The sequence below is a fragment of the Ahaetulla prasina genome, chromosome 2 (genome assembly GCF_028640845.1).
Source record: "Ahaetulla prasina isolate Xishuangbanna chromosome 2, ASM2864084v1, whole genome shotgun sequence".
Classification (NCBI taxonomy): Eukaryota; Metazoa; Chordata; class Lepidosauria; order Squamata; family Colubridae; genus Ahaetulla; species Ahaetulla prasina.
The window spans coordinates 288,971,253-288,992,189 of NC_080540.1; the positions used below are offsets into that span (position 1 = coordinate 288,971,253).

A 20,937-nucleotide genomic window follows, 5' to 3' on the forward strand; every position below is an offset into this window, starting at 1 on the left:
TTCATGTGCTCTGGCTTCGCCCAGAGCGCTTGCCAGCGTTAGTTGTTTTTGCTAGCAGCCGCCTCAAACGGATGTCTCTGACCTCGGATGAGTTGCTCGAGGAGCACCTCGCCCAGGTCTCGGTATCCGCAGTCCTTGGACGCTTCTTAGGGCGGCCATGTAGTCACCGATGGATTCGCCTCCATCTGTCTTCGCCTCAATTCAAACCGCCGACGTATTTGGACGGCGTTGGCGCGAAATGGTTTTTAGTAAGGTCTGCAGAGTTTGCCACGATACCGATTGTATCGGCGTTGGCTCTGCCAGGGCTTCCGCGATATCAATGACCTCCGGACCACAGTGGCTTAAGAAATAAGCCCTTTATGGTTATCTGGAACTCCTTGCAGTTCGTTGGCTTCTAGAAAGCTTTCGAAACGGGTCATATACGTTCCCCATTTCTCTTTAGCCGGGTCAAACGGTGCGGGCGGAGTGTAACTGGCCATCTCCGCTTTTCTGCCCTGTATTTGCTGGGTTCGGTTCTTTCGTGCTTCAGCTCGGTTCTGGTTCTCCTTAGCCTCGAGATCCCACCCTCGTCGCCAGTGTTAAGTTCGGGAAGTAACGAGGCTGGAGACCAGGGTAGTGACAACAGCTCTTTAATATATGGTGAACCCAGCAACCTGGCTGGGGAAAATCAACCCTTTATATACTGTGTAACCGGCGGCTTCAACCAATCAGCAACGTGCTTGTTTCCCGCCTAAATATTTAAAGATACATAACAAACAGGTTATTCTAAAAGAGGATAAAGCACATTTCACAATGGGTCTCCAGATTCCTCAAAGCTCTTTTGCTGTGCCAGTAAATGAACTGCAATGCCCCAGGGAGTGAAAACATCCACCCTTAATGACTAATACTGCCCTTCTCGACACACACACATATAAAAAGCACACCAAAACTGCTTACCAAAGCATTTCAAAACCACAACTGATTTTCTGTAGTGTTTATTTCTGAAGTTAGTTAAGTTGCCACATCTGGATTGCATCAACTAACCCAAGTTATCTAATCTCTGAACAAATCCAGTCTCCTTGATGTTGGCCCCATCTATAGTCTCTCTCTTAAGCTCTCATTTTACCACCTGGATTTTGGGAAACTTACCCACATTTCAACTGAGTTTGCATTCAGTTAGGTTCCAACTGAGCTTGCATTCAGCGATCTTGCATTAAGATGACAAACTCTTCCAATCCGAATAAAAGTGTCTGTTTCCTCAAAGCATGTTTTCTACCTCAACTTCAATTATTTCCATGTACAGGCAGTCCTCAGCTTACAATGGGTACGTTTAGTGACCATTCAGAATGACAATGGCATGGAAAAATGTGACTTACGACCATTTTTTCACAGTTATGGCTCCGCAGCGTCCCAATAACCATGTGATTAAAATTCAGATGGTTGGTTATAACTCAATAAAAATGTCAAACCTTATTGTTCCTTACTTCTCTTCCCCCTCTTCCTCCCCAGTTTTCCTATTTACTTTTGTATTTTGTATCTTATAATATTTTACAACTCAATAAAAATGTTAAACCAGAAAATTTGGATGGTTGGCAGTTGATTCATAGTTATGACCGTGATCCCCTTTCGTGACCTCCTGGCAAATTCAATGGGGAAGCCAGATTCTCTTAACAACCACGTTACTAACTTATCAATTGCAGTGATTCACTTAACAACTGTTGGCAGGAAAGATAGTAAAATGGGGCAAAACTCACTTAACAAATGTGTCACTTAACAACAGAAAATTTTGGCTCAATTGCAGTCGTACGTCGAGGATTACCTGTATTCCTAAGTGTTTTTAAAAAACTGCAGCCTTCATTCATGAGGTCCTCAATTCCAAGTAGCTGAAACACAAGAGAGTTTGCCTTACAAGGAAGGCAGAGAGAGGCCTAGCATGAAAAATACATTTAATTCGTGTCAGCATTACAAATGCATCAGAAATATTGGACGCAATAAAGAACAGATGTTCATACAAAGAGGCCCATCTTAATTCAAACCCGACTTCCTTCGGTCCCTTCCAAGATGAACACCTGAAAAACAAGTCACAGCTGGAGAGTTTTCGCATACCCGCCAATTGATTTCCATTTTGTTGTCCAGGAGTCCTATTTTGGTTTTTTAACTGGGATACTAATTGTCATAAAATCCTCCGCCAGCACCACTTCTTGTCCGTTCAAAACTATCTCCGCTTGCTTTTTCAGCTCTGTAACGTCTGCCTCTCCTTCCCCTATCAGATTCGCGGGCTTATATCTTTGACTAAAATGAAATAGCACCAGCTTCTTCACTTTGCACAGCTTAGCAAACTCCGCGGCCATTTTTGGCGTGCTGTGGCCACGTTCTTTGGCTTTGTCCATCTGGCTGTCATCCAGGGTGGCTTCGTGTATCAAGATATCGGCTTCAGAGCAAAGCGCCGTCACCCCGTCCCCAACCACGCCCGAACAATCTCCTAAAATGCAAATTTTTCTTCCAGGAAAAGGACTTTCTAAGACATCCGTAGGAGAAACGGTTGTCCCATTTTCCAGAGTGATGGGAACACCTTCTTTCAATTTTCCATATAAGGGGCCTGGCGGAATTCCTAGAAATTCAAGAACAGGAACAAAATTAACTTTTGTGCAGTTTATTTTTCATTTTTTTAAAAAAGACCTCTGGCACAATAACTGTTGTGACCCAGGCCCAAGTAGGTAGTAGGAAACTCAGTCCGTGAAAAAACAAACAAACTTTATTTGAACAGCTGAGAATTAATTCATTCTCAGAGTAATCCAACTAAATTAAAGCAAATTCCTCCCAACACAATGCCTCATTTCTATCACCAACCTTGGTCCAATTAGGCAAACTGCCAAAGGCCTTTCTTGGCAAAAGTTCAGAAGACACTGATACAAAAATAAATGCAACATGATGAAGCTATCAATGTTGTTTTCCAGCAAAGAACCCAAATGCCCTTGCTGGTCTGTTTTAAGCCTTATGGGAGGGGCCAATCATCTCTTGGCCCTACTCCCAAGTCATCCTCTTTGCTTGAGCTGCTCTTGCCTTCTGGCAGCTCTTCTCATGCGTGCATTAGGAACAGGCTCCTCCTGTTCCTCTGCCTCACTACTATCAGGCTCTGGAGTCCGCACCTCACTACCCGATGGCCCTGGCCCCACCTCAGCCTCATTGCTGACCAACTCCGTTGCCAGCTCTGCAGGCTGCTGGCGGACCACAACAGTAATTGCACCTCTATAACTGTCTGGTTCGGTTCTGCAACCCAACAAGAAAGACACAGACTTCAGAGGATAATTAGAACTGCAGAAAAAATAATTGCTACCAACCTGCCTTCCATTGAGGACCTGTATACTGCACGAATCAAGAAGAGGGCTGGGAAAATATCTACAGACCCCTCGCATCCAGGACATAAACTGTTTCAACTCCTACCCTCAAAAAGACGCTATAGAGCACTGCACACCAGAACAACTAGACACAAAAACAGTTTTTCCCCCGAAGGCCATCACTCTGCTAAACAAATAATTCCCTCAACACTGTCAGACTATTTACTAAATCTGCACTACTATTAATCTTCTCATAGTTCCCATCACCAATCTCTTTCCACTTATGACTGTATGACTGTAACTTTGTTGCTGGCAGTCCTTATGATTTATATTGATATATTGACCCTCAAGTGTGTTGTAAATGTTGCACCTTGATGAACGTATCTTTTATGTACACTGAGAGCATATGCGCCAAGACAAATTCCTTGTATGTCCAATCACACTTGGCAAATAAAAATTCTATTCTATTCTATTCTATAACACCACAGCCCTAAATTGCACCAACCGCCCCTTTTAAAGCGATCAAGTTTCTAGACCTTATGAATACTTGGGTTTGAAACGGTGCACGCAAAATCTAAATCATTTTTTTCTCTCTGTTTTTATCATCCGTCTCAGTATTGCATCGACTCTCGTGCTTTCACTTGCCACCTCACCCAGGACCTTTTCTCTTCCCTCTAGTATTCTTTTTGAACATTTTAGTATTTATTGCAGTGGGGGGAGGAGGAAATAACGAGTTCAAGTACGAATTGTACATTTCATCTGCTCGGAAAGTTATTAGTCACCAGGCTATGTGTCATAGTCATGCATGTGATATCGCCAGAAGTGCTGCAGAATTTGGGTCTAGATCAGCTGGTGATACTTAGACGGAACTGAAAATCTCTCTTTTCAATTTTCCCAGAGTAGAATAATAAGGGTAGTCCTCATTTAGCGACTGCCTCGTTTAGCAACTATCTGCAGTCACAACAGTGATGAAAGAGTAACTGTGACCAATTCTCACATTTACACCTTTTGCAGGTCCGTAAAGCAAAAGAAAACTAAAGTCAGATTACAAGCACCGTCATGGTTTCACTTAGCAATGGTTTCACTTAACAACCAAATCGCCATTCACAGTCATGGTCACTAAACAAGGACTCTCTGTATTGACTTCCTATGTGGGGTGGTTTTAATTACAGGCATGTGGAGTACTGATAATATACTCCATGCATTTGAAGATACAATGCACAAAAGCATATACATTGGTTAGTCTCTATTGTTAGCACATAAAATCTTTTGTTGATCCTGCTGCAAATAACCTACATCAAGGGGTTTCGAACTCAATTTCATTGAGGGCCGCATAAGGGTTGTGTTTGACCGTGGAGGACAGGGGTGTGGGTGGATCCCATGGTGGGCGTGACATGGGACTCGTGTTGGGGACACATGTGGTGGCCAAATGCTAAGACAGGACTTCCCTGAGACCCTTCTTCACTCTCATTATAATCTTCCTTCCTTCTTCCTCTTCTTTTTCCTTCCCTCTTCATTCTCCTCCTTCCTTCCCCTTTCCTTATTTTTCCTTCCTTGCTCTCTTCCTGGGGCCTCAGGGAATGGGGCGTCCCTGGGCCCCGGCCCCTGACCGAAGGCGAAGGGTGAGCGGGTGGCGAGCGGGCAGTGAGTGGGCGGCAATTCCGGGGAAAGGCCGGAGTCGGGGAATGGTGCATTCCCCGACCCGGTTGAGGCAGGCTCTGGAGTCTCGGGGAATGGCACATCCCTGGGCCCCAGGCCCTGACCCAAGGTGAAGGGCGAACAAGTGCCAAGTGGGTGGCAAAGCGGGCGGAAAGGCTGCAGCTGCAAGCATCTCGCAAAAAGGGAAAAGGCAGAATAGAAATTAAAAATATTTTCCTATTGGGTTCTGTGGGCGTGGCTTGGTGGGGGGGGTTATGACTAAGTGGGCATGGCTGTGAGTGACATTGGGTTGGCCACGCCCACTCAGTCACAGGACACACCCACCCACCAAGCCACACCCACAGAACCAGTAGGGAAATTTTTTAGATTTCACCCCTGCCCTCGCGCCATATTTTCGGCCAAGACGGCCTCCTGCAGCCCTCTGCCAGTGAAAACAGAGTGTGGTGAGGCCGCTGGCAGAGGCACCAATGGGCCAGTCTGTCCTTGTGGCCAGATCTAAGCACCCATAGGCCAGATCCGGCTTGTGGGCCTTGAATTTGACATACCTGCATAGTCATTTTTCTGGTTGTAGTAGGAAGAAGATAAGCGATTTAGTCACAGGGAATTGAAGGTATCTGTATCACACCAAATGCATGTTTCGCCTGATCACCAATACAGTCTTTTTTTTCCTCCATTATTCCCTGAACTGGATTCTGATCCAGGCAACCATATTCCAGGCTGGTTGAAAGTAACCTAAAAGCCAGTTTCTGTTACAAAATACCGACAAGACAACTTTTCTGGAAATATCGGCTTTTACAGGTAATCCAGGACTTATGAGCTCAATTGAACCCAAACTTCCTGTTGCTAAGGGAGGCAGTTGTTAAGTGAGCTTTGTCTCATTTTACAACCTTCCTTGCCAAAGGTGTTAAGGGAATCACTGGCGCAGTTAAGATAGTCACACAGTTGTAAAGGTCACAAAACGTGATCACGTGACCCTGGGGCATCGCCACCGTCATAAATATGAAACACAGTTGCCAAGGGTCCGAATTTTGTTCATGTGACCATGGGATGCTGCAATGGTCGTTAAGTGTGAAAAACGATCTGTCTATCAGGGCAACCTGGTCTACCCAAATATGGGACGGAGAATAACAGCGCTCCATGGCTTAAGGCCGGGATATTTACGGGACCGCCTTCTGTTACCATTTGCCTCCCACCGACCGGTGCGCTCCCATAGAGAGGGTCTCCTCAGGGTGCCATCAGCCAAACAATGTCAGCTGGCGACCCCCAGGGGGAGAGCCAGGGGGAGAGCCTTCTCTGTGGCGGCACCTACCCTCTGGAACGAGCTTCCTCCTGGACTCTGTCAACTTCCTGACCTCCGGACCTTTCGCCGCGAGCTGAAGACATATTTATTCTTCCGAGCAGGACTGGCATAAAACAGGTTTTTAAATTGGATTTTAAATGGGGTTTTATATTAGGTATTTTATAATTAAATTATTGGCCATATTGAATAAGTTTTTTAATTGGTTTTATTGTATTGTATTGTATTTTATCTGGCTGTTAACCACCCTGTGTTCTTCGGGAGAAGGGCGGTAGAAAAATATTATTATTATTATTATTATTATTATTATTATTATTATTATTATTATTATTATTATTATTATTATTATTATTATTATTATTAACACTCCAGCTTTCGCCTTTCAGCCCCAATCCAGGAGCCTTCTCAGGCAGTCGCTTGTTTCTCCAAAAAGAAGGTCCGATCTTATTTTCTTTTGACCGCCCAAAAAACCGCTAGGCCTTCTCTATGGAGGGTTCTAATTATTGACTCACTTCACGGCAGTGGCACCAACAGCCCTGCCCAGCAGGAGCCCACTGCTGGCCCATTTCTTCTGTGGCCGCTTGCCGCCACTTGCATGCATCGCCCTGGCTTCTGTTTCACCTTCCCATGCCTGCCAGAAGGCATCTGCAGCCAATAACAGAGCTCCGGATCGATCCAGAGCTCTGTTATCGGCTGCAGATAACAAATGGCGACAGGCAATTGAAGGTGAAACGGAATTCCAGGGCAATGCGTGCCAGTGGCGGCAAGCGGCCACAGAAGAAGCCAAGGCAGGCGTCAGGGTAAACGAGGCCTGGTAAGTAGGGCAGCTTCACCCATTCCCATCCCCAGCCTAGCTTATTTTTTACCTGTGTGCCTCGCCCCATCCCCTGCACCCCATCTTAATGAGGTCTTAATTAGGGCTAATTTTGTAAGTGGAGGTAAATTTGCGCGCATGTGCTCAAAAACTTGATAGGGCTTCTTTTCAAGGTGGGTCGTCTTTTTGGAGAAACACAGAGTGTGCATGTGTGTCTGTGAAATAGCTATACTAATCTCCCTTTATTTCTTTGTCGGTAAATTTAAATTTAACACGATCATACCAGGGGTGAAATGTAAAATTTGTTACTACCAGTTTTGTGGGCGTGGCTTGGTGGGGGGGAGGTAATGTGACTGGGTGGGCGTGGCCAACTTTTTTTTTTTAACTTTTAAAAGCATTTTTTCTACAACCTCTTCGGCCAAAGAGGTTGTAGAAAAAAAATGCTTTTAAAAGGCTCCTCTGACGACCCCAGCTGAGTTGCCTGATCGTCAGAGGCTTTTCTTTTTTTAAAAAAAAGCCTTTTTTTTGCCTTTAAAAGAAAAAAAAGCCTCTGACGATCAGGCAACTCAGCTGGGATTGTCAGAGGAACCTTTTAAAAGCATTTTTTCTACAACCTCTTTGGCTGAAGAGGTTTTAAAAAGCTCTGATGATCCCAGCTGAGCGGCGCGATCATCAGAGGCTTTTTTTTTTTACTGTTAAAAGTATTTTTTCGGCTGAAGAAAAAATGCTTTTAAAAGTTAAAAAAAAAACCTCTGATGATCCCGCGGCTCAGCTGGGCGGGGGGGGAGCAGGGATTTTTGCTACCAGTTCTCCGAACCACCCGCCGCCATCGCTACCAGATCGGGCGATCTGGTCTGAACCAGGAGCATTTCACCCCTGGGTCATATGTTATTTTTGTCAGTGCCTCTGTAACTTTGAACGGTCACTAAACAAATGATCGTAAGTCAAGGACTGACTGTATAGTATTAGTACTCAGCAGAGCTGGATGCCCTCCTACCTAATTCCTTCAATTTCTGAGCGTTGAGTTTGCCGGTCCGTGGCTTCTCTTCCACCAGAAACCCAAAGGAAGGTATACGGTGAAACAGTCTGAAAGCCTTCATCACGACGGGCCCACCGTCCACCAAGAAGTACGAGTCGTCTGCAGGATTCAGACAAATAATGTCTCCTTGTGGTTCTGGATAGCTGTCCTCATCTCGCTTCCCGGAAAACACGTCATCCCATTCTTCTGCAGGGCACTGGCTGGGGGTGGGAACCAGTTCGTGGACCACGTAAGGGAAAACCAGCTGGGAATGGGAAAGCGCCATGGTTCTCTGGAGAAAATCCTTTAACCCAAGGGGTCCATAAATATCCACCGGCAACTTGTTGGCGTCAGGACTACACTGCAGGCTGATTGTACACAACAGTCCAGGAAGGCCAAAGAAGTGGTCCCCGTGCAGATGAGTTATAAAAATCTTGGTAATCTTTCCTAGCAACATAAGATTGATAGCATCAAAAAATACATGGGAGATAAAAGCAGCAGAACAAGGACTTAGAAGGAAGCCCTAATGCTGATCTCACTCTGCTGTCTACTTTATTTTTAGTAATATACTTTAGCACAGCATTTGCGCAAGCAGCACGTGCAAAACTATCCCCTCTCTCCAGTGGTGGGTTGCTACCTATTCTGTCTCCTTCCCCACTTCAGACCCACGAGCTGGCCTTCAGCCAGTGGATTCACGGCTCTTATCAGTCCTGGCAGAGAAATCACAGCTGCCTGCCAAAGTTCAAACAAATGACTCACGTAGCAAGACTTTCAGCTCTTTTTGAAACGGATCAGCTAAACTTTGCTTCCCGTGGAGTGAGAGCAGTCCCAAAGTTCCTTATATATCCTGAGGGGGGGGGGCTCCTGCCCCACCCTTCCTTTTGATGACGCCGCCTCTCTAATCTTCTGAAGCGCGGGTCAAGCCAAGCTTGATTATTATTATCAGCTGGGTCTGAAGGCATAGCCTGGGGAAGGGAGGAATCAGGGGATGATGGCCTCATTACGTCCTCCGACTGGTCTGGTTCTGGCTCCTGGAGCCGAGCCAAAGGAATAGGTGCTCCCGAGGTAAGCCTTACTGGCCCTTCCCCCTCACTTTCTGAGTCACTTTCGGGCATGGGGGCACGATCGGGGGCTGGAGTCACAACACTACCAGTTCGCCCCAGATCGGGCGAACTGGTAGTGGCCGCGGCAGGAGGCTTCACCCACCCCCCAGACATCTCTACGCATGCGCAGAAGCTTCTGTACGTGTGCAGAAGCATTGTGCGCGCAAGCACCCACGCACCCACGAGCGAACTGGTAGCAAAGGAATTTGAATCCCACTATTGCCTCTCCACCTGCCACCACAGCTCTGCAAAACCGGAAAGGTTGGGGACGGCTGCACAGGGTAGTTCACCTGATAAGACTAGGCCTAAGCTGCCATACCTAAAGAAGATGCAGGATGAATGCCAGGAATCTTGTCTAAAAGATCCCTTCAGGAGATAGATAAGAAGGAACCGAGTCACTTAGAAAACAAAGGAAAAATGTCACCTAAACCAGACAAAAAATGTTGGGCCTGAGCAAGTAACCAGACAAAAGAAGTTGTGGGGTCAAGGACTACTTTTCCATCATAGTGTTTCCCAGGATTTGCCTACCAAAAAAATATAAATCACTATCTAATTCTGCAAATAACCAGAATCGCGAGTTTTCCTAGGATCTGGAAAGTTATTTATAACTTCCGCAACTCACCTGCTTTCAGATTACTTTTCATAAACTGTGTCTGGGTTCCCTCACCGCAATCAAACAACCAGCATTCTCCTTCAAAACGGATTACCGTAGCCGAGGCCCCTCTTGTTGGAGATGGATATGCAGCCCCTGTCCCCAGAAATGTTACATCCATGGACATTTTTCTCAAAGGCACAAGGACAACTAAAAGAAAAGAAAGATACCTGGACAATCAGATCTGGATGGGAGTCTCCTCGCTTGATTTTTTAAATAAAACTACTAGATGTCAAAAGTTTTAATAAAACTACTAGATATTAAAAGAAAAGAAAACAAGATTTATTGTACTTCCGAATGGCAATCCCAGGCCAAAACTTTGATTTTATATATGTATTTAAGAATTGACGGTTTCTTCTATTCTTTTCATCACTTAAAAACAAAAATTCCTGTGTTTTCTCACTGCAGCCTCCACCAGATTCCTGGGGGTTCATCTCTAATTTTCAACCACTGTGGCTGAAGGTTGTGAATTATGAAAATTAAATCCAGAACAACTGAAAAACACAAGATTGGGAAAAAACAGTTATTTAGATAGTAAGTCTGGATCACATTTTTATTTTATTATTATTCTACTTGATCTCGTGTAAATCATTCCAGGAACATCTTCAGCTAGGAATAAAGCACATATATCCAATCACCCACACATTGCATTCTGCAAAATGGTATTTTTAAAAAATGTTACTTTGCCATTTCAGTTGTAAGCCATTCCTTAATAAAGATTCAACGTCAACCATAATACAAGTATTCCTCACTTCACAACTGTTCATTTAGTGACTGTTCAAAGTTACAGGCACTGGAAAAAAGTGACTTATGACTTGCTTTTCCACACTTATGATCATCGAAGCATTCCCATCGTCACACGATCAAAATTCAGACGCTGGGCAACTGACTCCATTGTGGTCGGAAGTCGAGGATTGCCTGCATTCCAGTTTTTATGCCCATTCTCTTTTTTTTCTCCTAAAGCAAAACAGACTTAAATGCTAACCATTATTAACTCGTTGTGACCAGATTCGATTCTCTATGCAAGCCCAGCTTCACTTTGTACAAAAGTGAGATAGGTTTTCGTGGCTTATTTAGTATTATTATTTTTCCTGTTCTCGCCCTCTTCTTCTAGTGTAATCAATCAATCAATCAATAATCCTCTCGCTACAGATCAGCTCTCCCCACGCGTGGACGAGGTCTCCGTGGCTTGATTGCTCCGCCACCCACTACATCTAAACTAGGGGTCACCAACCTTTTGGACCTCAGGGACCACTTAATTTATAATTTTAAATCCCGTGGACCACTAATATGGATTTTTTAAAAAGATAAATAGTATGTAGTGCAATATAAAAAGTATTGCACTACGATATTTTGAAAATATTGTAAATATTTTTTCTGCAGACCACCAAAGTTTTCTCACAGATCACCAGTGGTCCATGGTCCACCGGTTGGTGACTGCAAGTTTAAACCGTATGTAGAAATGCAGCAAGAGGGAAAAATAATCTGCCGGACAGGAAGCTCTGGACAGGCTGGGAAAACTGGCTCCACCAAATCAAGTCCACAGCATAATTTTAAAAATGTGGGGGGGGCAACAATTCAGGTTCCATGGCTGAAGCGTTTGCGAGATGGGAGGAAGGAAGGAAGGAAAGAAAGAAAGAAAGGAAGGGCTGCTGTGCTTAGTTGCATTGTTGTGCTAGGAAGATAAGAACCGATCTGAAGTTATTTTTCCCCCCTGCCCTGGGGCAGGATCCTGTCCCCTTAATATCAGTTAACGGTAACAGAGTTGGAAGGGACCTTGGAAGTCATCTAGTCCAACCCCTGGCTCACGCAGGAGACCTGTATACTAGGGACTGGAACGCCAACCAGCGTCTTAGCCGCTGAGCCACCTAGCCAGGCTATATCCCAGCACACCAAACCCAAATGCCCACCTGTAACTAACCTCCCTGCATGGGGGAGGAAGGGGGAAGCGGAATAAGAAGAGGTGGGGGAGGTATATGCAGGGAGGGGAAGATTGCCCCCTCTTATTCCTTCTAAGAAAGAAAGAGATGCAGAAGGCATTCCTGGGTTCCTTTATCCAGGGGTCTCCAACCTTGGCCACTTTAAGACTAGTGGACTTCAACTCCCAGAATTCCTCAGCCAGCACAGCTTTAGTCCACGAGAGCTTTCTTCCCCCACCCCCCATCTCCACTCGCCAAAGTGGATAGGAATAGGGGAACTTGGGGTGGGGTAGGAAGGGGGGAGCGACGCCAGGCCAGGGAAGATCCGGTTGGATAGGAGGAGGAATAAGCAATAAATCTTGCAAAATTTCCTTTTTTCCCCACTTCCCTGGGACAGCGCGTGGGAAAGCTGGTGGAACGTTGGCGACGGCTCCGTTCTTACCCCCCCTCCCTTTACCTTCCCGGGCCGCGACTCAAAGCCACCCCCGTTGCACCCGGATCCACGTGTTAAGAGGTGCTGCACCAGCGGAAGTAGAAAGGCATCCAGGAGCAACCGCTAGGCTAGACCGCCAGCTTCGGACAGGCACTCACCACCAAATCGGATGCACCCGGCTGGCTCTTTACTCAGCCTTTGTAAAATTCTGTAAAGTGTAAAATTATGAGCCTCTTCTGGCCATGCCAAGTTGCAAAGAATTGCAGGAGCTCCAGCTTTTTTACGCTGGGCACGTTAGTTCAGAGGAGCCCCCTCAAAAAATCAAGAGTCTTCTAGCATCTTTCCCCCCCCCCTTTTTTTTTTTGAATATATGTTTTATTGGTATATTTTTTCATTAAAAACATAAAAAAAAATCCAAGTCTATCTGAACAGCGTGTTGTCTGGGTATAATTAATTTTAAGTAAAGGCACAACTAGTAATCTTAATAAACACATCAATATTAATCTTAAAATAATAAAGCAATTAGTTTGTCCATATTGCAATATTTTCAATACACATTTTTGTTATCTCTTTAAATCATGATATGAAGAACGGTTGCAGGAACTGGGTATGTCTAATTTAATGAAAAGAAGGACTAGGGGAGACATGATAGCAGTGTTCCAATATCTCAGGGGCTGCCACAAAGAAGAGGGAGTCAAGTTATTCTCCAAAGCACCTGAGGGTAGAACAAGAAGCAGTGGGTGGAAACTAATCAAGGAGAGATGCAACCTAGAACTAAGGGGAAATTTCCTGACAGTTAGAACAATTAATCAGTGGAACAACTTGCCTCCAGAAGTTATGAATGCTCCAACACTGGAAGTTTTTAAGAGGTTGGATAACCATTTGTCTGAAGTGGTGTCGGGTTTCCTGCCTAAGCCGGGGGTTGGACTAGAAGACCTCCAAGGTCCCTTCCAACTCTGTTATTCTATTCTATTCTATTTCATTTCATTTCATTCCATTCCATTCCATTACATTCTTCTATTCTAAATTCTTTTTAAATTCTAACCTCTGTTTTTGTTAGTTGACCATTGGTAAAATATATCCCATGTTAAAAAGTATTCCGTTTCTTCCTTTTCTTTTATCTCAAGTGTTAATCTATCCATCTCAGCACAGTCTAATATTTTTTTAATTACACTTTTTACTGCATCTTTTCCAGTTTTATGATGAGGCATAAGAGTGAGTGAACTTCAGCTCCTTTCATCGGATGCTCAGAGTGGCCAGCCAGACTGATGTAGGATTTAAACGGGGGTGGGGGGGGGTGATCGTTCCTATCACCCAAGTCAACCAAGCCTGAGACTCAAAAGACCTACAAAGGGGTAACATACAAAGATACCCCTGCATGGCCCCATGGGTGTCTGACAACTAATCAGTACACAAGCTCAAATTCAAAGCCCAACAGAGCAGCGGTGAAATCCACTTACCTTCGTTACTGGTTCGGGAATGGGAGCACGCGCGCCTCTTCTGCCCATGCGCAGTCTTCGCATGCGCAGAAGGTAAAAAACAGGACGTAATGACATCTCAGTGGGTGGGCGGAGCCTCCTGCCACTGGCAATACCTATTCGCGCAAGCCGGATAGAACCAACTGGATTTTACCGCTGCAACAGAGGCTATAAATCTCTCTCACCCTTTTTGCCCAGGACCTCAAACCATGTGGTTCTATCCACCATTAAACCATCTTTCCAAGCAGTCTCCATGTTTCCAGTGTCTTTCTCCCCACTTGGAACTGAACCCAGATGGACATTTCTTCCAACACTTGTCAGCTTACAAAAAGTGATCACATGACCCTGGGACACTGCAAAAGTGATAAAAAAAATTTGTGACAGCCCCTCAAATATTGGAACTCTGCTATCATGTCACCCCTACTCCTTTTTTTCATTAAACTAAAATACACCCAAACCCTGCAACCGTTCTTTGTATGTCTTAGTCTTCAGCCCCCTAATAATTTTTTGCTCTTCTCTGTACATCTCTTTTCAAATTTATTTTTCTTCATACCTCACCAGCTCTTCTCTCTCACGGGAGGGAGGCAGGGACCATGAAAATGAAATGAAAGTGGTATGTAGTCGGAAGGCCCTTTGGTTTCCAATAATAGCAGGGAACATTAGAAAAATAAGAACCCGTTTCCAATTTCAAAATGCCATGTGGGTGGGAATGAAAAAAAGATTTGAATTTCTGCTTTTGGCCGGGCATGAGACTTTAAACTTTTACATGTGGCTTTGAAGAAACAGCAGCTAATATTACATGCCATGTAATTTTATTTAGCAACTCAAATTATGAGGGAATGATTAATGTATTATTGTCTGAATCATCTTATTTACATGATTAGCTATTAAGGCATAATAAAACTCTATTGCTGCTGCAATGAGGTAAATTGTTAAAATTGGTTTAAATCTCCTTGGCGCTCGTTATTCCTGAGTGGGTTTTATAATCAGCAATATAATTTACATGTATTTCGGTTAATCCTCTTGAGCACTATTTTGAGTGGGAAAAGGATATAAATTTAATGAAGGCTAGACTATATTCTCATTAGTACCCATTTAGCTATCTTTTCCTTAGGAATGGGAGCCCCTTACTACTAATCTTCTCATCATTCCTATCACCCATCTCCTCCCACTTATAACTGTATGACCGTAACCCTGTTGCTGCTATCCTTAAGATTTATATTGACTGTTTCCCTATGACTGTCGTTAAGTGTTGTACCTTATGATTCTTGATGAAGGTATCTTTTCTTTTAGGTACTCTGAGAGCGTATGCACCAAGACAAATTCCTTGTGTGTCCAATCACACTTGGCCAATAAAAAAAAGTCTATTCTATTCTATTCAGCTATGGTAGCATTTCCCAACCTTGGCAATTTTGAGACCTGTGGACTTCAACACCCAGAAGGCTTAGCAATGGCCATGCTGGCTGAGGCATTCTGGAAGTTGAAGTCCACACTTCTTGAAAGTGGGTCAGAAACACAGCTACTGCTATCATATCTGGGCTGCAACAGTTGGAACTACAAGTAGATGGCAGCAGAGATACGGTTATAGTACTCCTCAACTTGCATTTTTTTTTAAATTCGCATTTATATCCCGCCCTTCTCCAAAGACTCAGGGCGGCTTACACTATGTCAAGCAATAGTCTTCATCCATTTGTATATTCTATACAAAGTCAACTTATTGCCCACAACAATCTGGGTCCTCATTTTACCTACCTTATAAAGGATGGAAGGCTGAGTCAACCTTGGGCCTGGTGGGACTAGAACCTGCAATAATTGCAGGCAGCTGTGTTAATAACAGACTGCATTAGTTTGTTGAGCCACAAGAGGCTCAAAGTTATAGTGCTGTAATAGTGAACCTATGGCACGCATGCCTGAAATGGCACACAGAACCATCTCTCCGGGCACGCAAACCATCACCCATTGCTTTTCTAGGTTCCAGCGTGCTGGCCAGCTGGTCTTCACGGATACAGGAGCGCCAGAAACTGGAAGAGTAGCTGCCTGATGCGCATGCCCACACCAGGAAAATTATCTTCCGGTTTCCAGCACGCACATGCGCAACTGCCAGATGTTCTTCATGTACACGTGTGCCAGAAACCAGAAGACAGGGTGGCCGATGCGCATGCACACGCCGGAAACTGGAAGATTAGCTTCTCGGCATGTGCATGTGCCCTGGGCGGCTCCTCTTCCGGTTTCTGATGTGCGCCCCCATTTCAGCACTCGGTGCCGAAAAGGTTCGTCAACACTGTTATAGTGGCACTGAAAAAAGTGACTTCCGCCTGGCATTCACGTGACTGTCACATGGTGTCCACGGTCAAGTGGTCAAAATTTGGGTGCTTGGCAACTGGCATGTATTAAGAGGGTTGCAGCATCCCAGGGGTCATGTGATCTCCATTTGAGACCTTCCCAAACGGTTTCCCACAAGCAAAGTCAATGAGGGAAGTTAGATTTAATGAATGGCTGCGCAATTCATTTAATACCCACAGTGCAGGGGTGAAATGCTCCCGGTTCGGACCAGGTCGTGTGATCCGGTAGCGATGGGGGTGGGTAGTTCGGAGAACTGGTAGCAAAAATCCCTGCCCACCCCCTCCAGCCCACACCTCGCTGTTCTTCTTCTCTGTCCCTGAAGCTCTCGGTGGTGATATAACTACAAACAGCCTTAAAATGACTGCCGCGGTGCTTCAAAGGGCCGCAATACAGCTGATCAGCGCTGTAGATGGCTAGTAGACCAGTGCCTCTATTTTTAAAGAAGGTAGATTGGTCCGCTCCCAAGTTTTGTATACTTTATTATTTTTATTATTATTGGCCATGCCCATTCAGTCCCCTGACCACCAAGCCACGCCCACCGGCTCACCTGACCACCAAGCCACGCATACCAATTAAGCCACGGCCACAGAACCGGTAGGGAAAATTTTTAGATTTCACCCCTGCCGCAGTGATTCACGTAACAACAGTGGCAAAAAGATCCTAAAATTGGGTGAGACACATTTAATAATCGCCTGGCTTAGCAAAGGAAATTCTGGCCTCAATTCTGGTCCTAAATTTAGCACTATCTGTACAGAAACGGCCCTTTGCCGCTTTTTCATGGTCATTCGGAATTTCGCAGCCGCAAATTGAGAACACTGGGCATGTACAGATAGTCCTCGACTTACGGCCATAATTGATTCCCAAATTTCTGCTAAATGAGACACTTGTTAAGTGAGTTTGCCTCCATTTTATGACCTTTCCTGCCTCAGTTGTTAAGTGAATCACTGCAATTGTTAAGTGAGTGACTTGGTTGTTAAGTAAATCAGGCTTCCCCATTGACTTTGCTTATTAGAAGGTAAGGAAAGGTGATTACATGACCCCCAGGACACTGCAACCGTAATAGGAGTCAGTTGCCAAGAGTGAATTTTGATCAGCATAAGGATGCTGCAACAGTTGTGTGAAAAACAGTCATAAGTCACTTCTTTCAGTGCCATTCTAACTTTGAACGGTCACTAAATGAACGATTATAAGTTGAGGACTACCTGCATACCTTTCCTGCCATATCCACTTAGGTTTCACTATCCTTTACTTTGTGTTGATCCAGGATGTGGCGATATCAGAAGCTGAACAGCTACCGAGAAATTCTACTAATGCAACTTCTTCTTAACTTTGGGTTCTTCCAGAGCAGGGGGTGAAATGCTATCAGTTTGCACCGGTTCGGGTGAACCGGTAATAAAAAAAATGCTACCCCTACATCCGAACTGGTATTTCCAACAATCAGCTGTGCCATGCGATTTATATTTGCTAGAAAGCAGGAAATTCTGCTCTCTAGTGAATCTGAATTACACAGCACAGCTGTTTCCCACCCCTCGCTGTTCTACTTACCTTAAGCCTTTTTCTGCGCTGCGCGGTAGTGCATGTGGTGTGCAAGTGCGCAAAGCATAGGTTTGGTGTGCACTATGCATGCGCATGCACAGCATGCATTTGACATGCCCTGTGCATGCACACAAAGCGCACATTTGGTGTGCACTCCGCATGCGCGCTTATAGTGCGTGTTTGGTACACACCACGCACAGCGAACCGGTGGCAAACCTCAGGGGATTTCACCACTGTTCCAGAGCTGTTGGACTACATAACCCACCAACTCCGGCAGGTGTGTTTGCTGTAGATGAGAAGACGCTTTTGTGCAACTCAGCAAAAAACAACAACTGCAGACGTAACTGTAGGCAAAAAGGGAAAGCTTTTACTATGAAAATAGACAAAACCACAGCTTGTCTCTTGGTACAATTACAACATTATCAAAACATTTGCAGCTTAGAAACACAGTGTTTGCAATTTCAAAGGCTTCCTTTGCAATAAACAATATTCGGGGTGGGGTGGGGGGGAATTTAAGATCCTGAGAGTTGGGAGAAATACTCCCCAAACCAAGGCATAATTTGCTTTAAATTCCCTTCCGAGAGGCTTTATACCAGCCTCCTGCATCCAGCAGTCCTGCATGAAGTCACACTCTCAAAATTAGTCCTCCAGCTGCAGCAGATAAAGAAGGAAAATGTTTTATGTGATAGAATAAATCTATGGAATCTACACGTTACTTAATCAGCATTAACCAGAATGTCATTATTCCCTGCTCAGGTTTTCAAGACTATAAGCAAGAGATCTGAAGCACTATCCTTATTTGTCTTTATTCACCTATAACAGTGATTCTCAACCATGGCCACTTGAAAGTATGTGGACTTCAACTCCCAGAATTCTGGGAGTTGAAGTCCTCATACCTTCAAGTGGCTAAGGTAAAGAAACACTGGTTATATAAGAAACTGGTCCCCATTGTTTTCTATGCCCTCAAATTAGGGCCAGTTCCAAGGGACATAACAAGAACTTCAGAAACACAGCCTTATTGGTTTCCAGCTTGTGTGAACAAGTTCTTTGCTGAACCAGATATAATGATGCTAAAGGAGATTTAAACCAAGTTTACTAGTTGGCTAAGTTCCTCTCCAACTCCACCCAGCTTCTTGGATTCAAAAATCCATATATGTGATCTTTACCAAAAAACCAAACCAAACCCAAAAAACAATATATCCCTTCCTTCGGAATGGCGTTCATTTTCCATCATACTCTCAAAGGGGCCTCGAGAAAGATCATTCAACAACAGCTGTTGAAAGTTAAAAGCAACCCGCAGCATCAGTTGTCATCATGAAGAAAAAAAAAATCAAAAGTGCTAAAAATAAAACGTTTGAGGCCCAAGCAGAATAAAATCATTTGAATGGAATAGACAGGATGTCCTTTTTTTATATAAAAGAGAATACATTTACAAGGGAACATGCTTTCAATTAAAAAAAAACGGCACAAAAGTTTTCCTAAGGTGTTTCCTAAGGAGAGAAAAAATGGAGGATTTGGCAGTTATTTATTCATCAAGTTTCCTCAGTGATATTATGGTTATTTTATAAATTACATTATCTCCAAATTAGGGGCATGGAACGTGGAGAGAAAGATGGTATTTGTCCATAAAATTATTATTTTTTTAGTTATCACATTTTTATACTGCCAATCTCACCTAAGTGTATAGTTTACAATAAAAATGCATTATTACAGATTTGACTAAAAGAAGCTCATACAAGGTTAAGTGCCCCAAAGAGAATCTTGTGATTAAAAACTGAAAACTGTGATTAAAATGAAAAACTTCTAACATACCTACACATGACGTTTGTTTCTGAGCATTTAGAATTTAAAAACCCTTCCTACTTAATAATAATAATAATAACAATTTCCTACGACATGTGGAACTGGAATGAACAGTTCAAAAGCAGACTTCTCTCGCTGTAAGGATTCCTACATCTTGAAACGTATTGGTCAACAAGAGATACATCTGAATCTAATATTTTGTCAAAAATATTTAAATCACGTACTTTACTCAAATTCAGCCAACTACATACAGTACATAATTTATGCAAGCTGTCCTTCTCATCCTTGGCTACTTTTATGACATATGGACTTCAACTCCCAGATTTCTGCATGACTGGGGAATTCTGGGAGTCGAAGTCCACACGACTTAAAAATTGTCAGGGACAAGAAGCACGGTTGTACATTGTTCACGGACTGTATGTTTAAAGCCAATTATGCCAATTAAACACTGCAGATAGCTATCTTTTGCTAAAGTTATTTTAAGTACTGAGGCATTCAGGGCCTTTCTTAAACTTCAACCTCTTTTAGATGATTTGGGCTTTGACTCTTAAAATTCTAGGATCAGCACTGTTTGGTGGCGCAGTCCAGGCTGAGACAACCCGACTGAGAATTTTGTAGATGTATATGGGATAAAATATTATTTTGCTTGAATTTATACTGAATTGTGCAGTCTAACTAATACTGTCAGCGCTTTCTAGTATAAATTCCCACTCACAAGTAGAAAGTCATTATGAAATTCATCTAAATCGTAGGTGCTATCCTGAGGGACAACATGAGCCCATATAGTTTACTCAGGCACTGGTCAACTACACAACCCATGTTCATTTCTTGGACCTCTAGGGTGTGTTTTCATGAGAGCGTGCAACTATCTTCCACAAGTACATGACTGCAAAACCACGAAAGCAGGAAGAGAACCGGGCAAAAGACCTCTTGAAGCGGAATTCAAGAATATTCTTTCCCAATTATTTCTCAGATAAAGTCTTCTAAGGATGTTAAAAGTTGAGTAACAAAGTACCCCGTATTATTTCTTTTGTTTTCTTAAATTACAAATAGACACCATCCCTTTGGGCAGGTACAACTGACGTAAGGCAACATCTGAAGCGCCCTAGATAAAACGGTACAGTTTCGCCGATAGTTCTACATTATACAGAAAAGGAAAAACAAACAAACGTTGCTAATAGCACAGGACACTTTTCTGAAAAACAAGCTGGGCGGGGTGACATAAACTCAGTCCTTTCCCAATAACCCAAACTGAAAACAGCAACCAACACCTAGGATCCAGGTAAACGTCTATACCAAATATTTTAGTCGGGCACAGTAAAACAAGGTTGTAATGTTTATCAACAGTTATCACACCTAGTCGAATTGTGCTGTCTTGCCTAGTCTTCCTCAAAGCTGCTGTCCTAGGTGTGCTGAGACTACAATTCCAAGTTGAATCTAGATGCAGTCTCAGTCACCCTATCTGAGAATGTTCCAGGTGCCAAATTAATATGAAAATTCATGCTGCTATCAGAGAAAAAGACAGCACTGGGCCAGTTCTTACTTTAAGAGGCACAACGTATGAA

At 43.8% G+C, this 20,937-nt stretch overlaps 1 protein-coding gene across 2 annotated transcripts; it reads right to left on the minus strand.

The window, feature by feature from the left end:
- Positions 1 to 352: 352 nt before the first annotated feature.
- On the minus strand, positions 353 to 12,307 carry ELAC1 (elaC ribonuclease Z 1). 2 transcript variants are annotated; one of them, XM_058170928.1, is made up of 4 exons: positions 12,237 to 12,307; positions 9,831 to 10,010; positions 8,085 to 8,552; positions 353 to 2,590 (listed from the first exon to the last, which is right to left on the minus strand). In XM_058170928.1, the coding sequence occupies exons 2-4, from the start codon at positions 9,985 to 9,987 to the stop codon at positions 2,121 to 2,123; spliced, it is 1,095 nt and encodes a 364-aa protein (XP_058026911.1). In that variant the 5' UTR covers positions 9,988 to 10,010; positions 12,237 to 12,307; the 3' UTR covers positions 353 to 2,120. The 2 variants fall into 2 exon arrangements, with proteins under 2 accessions (XP_058026911.1, XP_058026910.1); XM_058170927.1 differs by lacking the exon at positions 12,237 to 12,307 and having other exon boundaries at positions 745 to 2,590; positions 9,831 to 10,275.
- Between the last annotated feature and the right edge of the window lie 8,630 nt (positions 12,308 to 20,937).